General features: G+C 44.7%; 1 protein-coding gene across 1 annotated transcript; it reads right to left on the reverse strand.

Annotated features, from left to right (window-relative positions):
• Nucleotides 1-2639: 2639 nt before the first annotated feature.
• Nucleotides 2640-4563, reverse strand: LOC147455514 (clavaminate synthase-like protein At3g21360). Its single transcript, XM_086514276.1, has 3 exons — nucleotides 4040-4563; nucleotides 3679-3941; nucleotides 2640-3134 (listed from the first exon to the last, which is right to left on the reverse strand). The coding sequence occupies exons 1-3, from the start codon at nucleotides 4430-4432 to the stop codon at nucleotides 2756-2758; spliced, it is 1035 nt and encodes a 344-aa protein (XP_086370402.1). The 5' UTR covers nucleotides 4433-4563; the 3' UTR covers nucleotides 2640-2755.
• Nucleotides 4564-5156: the final 593 nt, after the last annotated feature.

A 5156-nucleotide genomic window follows, 5' to 3' on the forward strand; every position in this document is an offset into this window, starting at 1 on the left:
AAATTTTATACCGTAGTTTAATTTTTCTCGTAATAAATGCAGACCATGTCTTCTTCTTCCACACCACGCTTTCGCAGCATTGAGGATTTCATGGCAGACGGGATGTCATATCCCGACGCTCTCTCTTCCTATCATTCACAGTCGTCGCCTCAACAGTCATCATCAGGGTTCGGCTGGTTTCGGGACGCTCTAGGTGGGTCCACTGCCGTACCTGTGACCGATCCAGATGTGGAGAGGGCATTGCGTCTTCGGGCTGAGTGGTTAGGTTCACAGCAGACCCTTACGGAGCACTATTCACCGGCGCAGCTAGCAGCTTTTGGATTATCAGAGGTCTCTACTCCGACTGGTGGCACTCCATACCTGCAGAGTTTTCCAGCTACAGCTCTAGATTCAACTTTTCCTTCACAGGGTCCAACGCCCCAGGGTCCGACGTCGTTGGGTGCGACGCCACAGGGTCCGACGCCACGGGTGTCCACCTATCCATCACCTATCCCACCTTCTGCCCCAGATTCACGTCGGCGCTCTTCTGGCAGTCAGCGTCAGGGCAGCTCGCGCGCTAGCGCCGGTCGATCTCGACGAGGGAGCGGATCTAGTTGTTGTTTTGGGGGGGGGGGGGAAGTAGTACAGATTCTCCTCCACAGTCACCGCTCCCTGCTCCAGCAGAACATGAGGACCATGACATGCCTTCACAAGATGCTCGCGGGTTATACTACCAGGTTCATAGAGGAGGTATGGTGGATCTCGGGACAGCGCAGGGCAGGAGATTCCGCACACACGTCAATCAATTAATCCACTCCACATATATCAATTGTTTTCTCAAATTTGATCAGCAAGATCCCTACAACCTCACAGGGGCAACAATTCTCAAGGCAATGGTTGTAAGAGCATGTCAAAACATTTCTGAAGAACAAAAAATCTAGTGTGAGGAGAGTGGCAAAGAAGACAATGGAGTCTCCAGAGCATAGCTATTGGCCAGGAAATGTCTATGATGTGGAGTGGGAGACCGCTATGGGCGAGAAAGAGGACGAAAGGGCAACGGGTGCGAGGATGTATACATGTCAAGTTGAGGCCAGATCCCATAAAACTCCTACGCATTATGGTTCGAGAGGGAAAACGTCTTGGAAAGACAAATATGTAAGTAAAAATATTAGTTTTATTGTAAAAAATCTAATGTTTTTCATTTAATTAATTGGTTGCTATTTTTTGTCAGTATAACATTACCATGAGTTGCCCGACCAGAGATATGCAGAGATATAGAGAGAACCATACCGAGTATCAAACTTGGTGTTGGTTGTTTGAAAATCAAATGATCTCTCGAGAGGAGTTCGAAAATGCGTGCAGAAGTCTGCAACATGTAAGTTTAATCTTATCTAAATAATCAAATTGTTGATTTTATATCAAATATTAAATAACAAAATGTTAATTGTTTCTTTTTTATGGTTTTGCAGAGTCAAGGAGCTCCACATGAAATGCCGCCAACTCCCCCATGAGCATCCTCTATTTTGTATACGCGGGCTCCGTTTGCCCTATCCCACATGACCATACTCTATTTTGTACACGCGGGCTTTTTTTTGCCCTTTATGTAAATGCAATACCTATCATTTTTTGGCTCAATACCTCCCCCAATTGTAATTCCACTTATGTAAATGAAATTATCAATCTTTTTTTGGCTCAATGTATTTGATATTTTGTTGTAAATTAATAATAATTTTGTAAAATAACTAAAATAAATAAAAAAATAGATGACCTTTTGGATGATCCTGCAAAGGATAATCCAAACGATCATCTGTTTTTTTACAATAAATCCCGCCGCGGTAATGCTCACAATAACTCTGTCGCGATAATGTTTGCGGGTATCTGTGCAACAAAAAGCGCGGTAATGTTCGCCGAAATATTGCCGCTGACATTATCGCGGAAGTTACCGCTAGACCATTACCGCAAACTTTGTCGCAGTATTTTCCGCATACGAGAATTTTTATATTTCAAGTTTGTTTGTTTTTTTACGATAATGTGAGCGATAATACCGCGCATATGTTATAGTGGATGGTGTAAATAGGATTTATCACTTGGAACCAAAAAAAAATGCTTTCATCAAAACTTTGCTAGCTATGCAAAGATGCATAAGCATTGGAGGCATAAGAGATGCTAGGCCCGCATTGTTGTGACATGGTTTGCATAAGCTCACTCAAAGGTATAAAGAAATACAAAAAGCTATACTCAATTCCAAGGAGAACATGCTTGGAGAGGTGGTCATGTCATTGCAGTTAGACTTACAAGAGTAGATCTACACTTGGTGCCGAAGAGACCAAATGATTAATCTTGAAATTGTGCTTGCATGATTGGTCATGATTAGGTTATGCCACTTATAAATTAAGTTATCTTCAACTTCATGCAAATGACTCAAATGAGCAAAATATTTGTTTGCACATGCTCCTCGAGCAAAATGTACGTCTTCACTAAAGTTAATGCCTAGCCGATTCTTACTTTGTTGATTTTTCAAACATACTTCAATCCTCTTTGCAACACTAGACATGGTACTTGTTATTTACAAGTCGTACAAAGCTTTTCAAGTTCACAATTTATGCAAACTCATTAGCATTTCGATCTAAATCATTGTTAAGCACAAAGAGAAATTATCATCAAGAAAGACAAACTGAAGGAGGTTTTATTTTGATGTTATTTGGCTTGGAGAGATAATCGTTTACCTCCTGTTGCAATGCAAAATCTGGACACTTTTTGGGGGTGGGAAACCCTTCTACTTGCACAAAGTTACCAAGATTTTACGAGGAGGCTTGTAAGCTCGCCTACCATGCATCACAGACGAGTTATCAAGAATCATCAAGTCCCCTTGCTTCCATGGAATGTCAACACTGTTCTCCTCATGTATCTTCTTGCAAGTCGCTACGGCATTTGCCGGTAATGGAGACCCATCGCCGAAGACCACATCGTAAGGTTGGTCTGGAGGCATTCCCCCTTTGTGGCTTAAACCTGTATGATAGACTGCAATCTGATTGAACCACGCATTCGCACGCTCCTCTCGGCCAAAATTCCTTGTTGCCTTAAAAGGACCTGTCACCAGATTCATGTTCCCTCCTGGAAGCCATTCCACCTTGCCATTGAAATTCTTCTTGGCTCTGAAAATGCAATGAATTACAAAGGCATTTAAACCATTCCACCTTAGCGTTAAAATTCTTCTTGGCTCGGAGAACTTAATAATAAAAAAGATTAATGGAAGCACCTCCGATGTGTTCTATCGAAGCATTTATACTCCAATATCTCCGAAGGGCTGTGCCCGGCATATGTGGGATAGTTTTCTCATTTTCATTCTATTGCCACCATTGATTTGCCTGCCGCCCCAGTGTCATATAGTGTGTCTATGCTGGCCCTAAGTTTAGGGTATTTTATCACAAAGCCAAAGTAGAATATTGAGCCATAAACATTGCCAGTTCCCCTATTTTAGGGTCGTGGGGTTTTCCAAGCTTTTACCCTAATTAAAAACTGGTGAGAGGGAGTGCCCCACCAGTTGTATCATCAGAGTTGCCAACGTTTTGGTGTTTTGGTTCTCTCTCTCTCTCTCCCCCCAACATTTTCTCCCTCTACAAAGTTCTCTCTCTAGCGTTTTTGCCTCCCTGATCTACACGCAAATACGAAGCATAACACAGCTGTTAGCACACCAACCTTTCTTCAGCCTCTTTCTTATCGCTCGTCCCGAACACCGTTGGCCAATCTTGAACTGTTAAATACTTGGGATCCTTCACCATTGGTAGAACCTTGAGGTAAAGCAACCCTAGGTCCTCTACTTTCTGCATGAACTCAGGGCACTGCATCCATAGGCCTTGAGTCACTTTATGGCTCATGATCATGGACGTCTCTCCCCCCTCCGACGATGGCGTCTCACAGAAGAACAAAACTTTGGAAGGCCAACTCAATGCGTCTACTACCTGCATAGATGCAAGCGATTTGAAAGACGAGCTCTCTCTCTCTCTCTCTCTCTCTCACACACACACACACACACACGAATCAATGTCGCTTCTCACACCTGTGCCATTTCATGATGAAAGCTGATAACAACATCCGGACCGGAGTCGTTGGCCGTGTAAACAGACCCTACAACCTGTGTCCGAATGCCAGATCCAATGTAAGGGAGGGTGTGCCAGCCAAGGGCTTCGACAGCCCCATGGAAATCAAAGCCACTGCGTAGCGGAAAGCCACGAAGAAAGACGGCTCCATTATCTTTGAGCTTCTGCTCCAAGAAAGCTCTGGATGTGTGGAATAGCTTGCATGCAACAATGGCGGACTCCAGGGGTGAAGAAGGAGTGATCACCAAAGGGAAGGCCTTGCCGTCTACCATACGCTGCTCTGGTAAGCAAGCTTCTGCTAGCGAGCTGTAGCCTGCTGCTTCTCCTTCTATAGCTTCCCCCGCCATATCCATGGAGCTTCTGTGTGGGATGTACGCGAGCTCCCAGTACAAGAGTCGACGCACCGCAAGCTTGGGCAGGTACTCCGCGAGCTGAAAGCTGGTGTCCCGTACAGAAGAGGAAAGGGGCTACGTACGTATGATGTAAAATTTACAACATAAAGAAAAGCGTCCCGATCAGTGGTGCTTGGTGTCTAAACACCCTCACGCCCCTATCACACTGGGCCGCCTTCCCAGTGAGGATTTTTTGGGTGAGCACCCAATTCGTGTCACACTCGGATATAGGATTGCAAGTGGCAAGGGGTCTTCCATTACAACCAACTTCCTCCCTCTGTCTCCTTGACAATCAAAGTTCAATCCTTGACAATCAAAGTTCAAAACCTGTTACGTTGGTGCAGTCAAAGTTGGTGCAAGCTGGAAAGTGGTCTATGTCAAGCAGGGGCTTTATGCAGGTGCAGTGCAGAAGGCTAGGGTAGGTACCAAGGTCCTGGACAGCCCAGTGGCTATGGAAATGTATGCCTAATGTGGTTTTTTAGGTCAAGAGTATGTTGCAAAGAGCTAAGCAGATTGATGGCCTTCTGTGCCCGAGATGTGGATTTTATGTGCTAGAATGGTGTCTCCAATGTGTTTTCCAAGCCGATCCAGATGGCTCGTCAAACGGAGCCCCGGTGTCCAAGATACTGAAGTTCAAAGGTAAAAGGTTTAGCATATCCCTGACGGACATGGCAGCAGCTGAGGA

Source organism: Adiantum capillus-veneris, chromosome 6 (genome assembly GCF_014529385.1).
Source record: "Adiantum capillus-veneris isolate H3 chromosome 6, ASM1452938v2, whole genome shotgun sequence".
NCBI classification, from domain to species: Eukaryota; Viridiplantae; Streptophyta; class Polypodiopsida; order Polypodiales; family Pteridaceae; genus Adiantum; species Adiantum capillus-veneris.

Coding starts and splice junctions, on each gene's coding strand:
- LOC147455514 (XM_086514276.1), bottom strand. CDS start 4,432: ATGGATATGGCGGGGGAAGCTATAGAAGGAGAAGCAGCAGGCTACAGC. Junction 3,942..4,039: donor TTCATCATGAAATGGCACAG/GTGTGAGAAGCG, acceptor GCATCTATGCAG/GTAGTAGACGCATTGAGTTG. Junction 3,135..3,678: donor AAGAAAGAGGCTGAAGAAAG/GTTGGTGTGCTA, acceptor TTGCATTTTCAG/AGCCAAGAAGAATTTCAATG.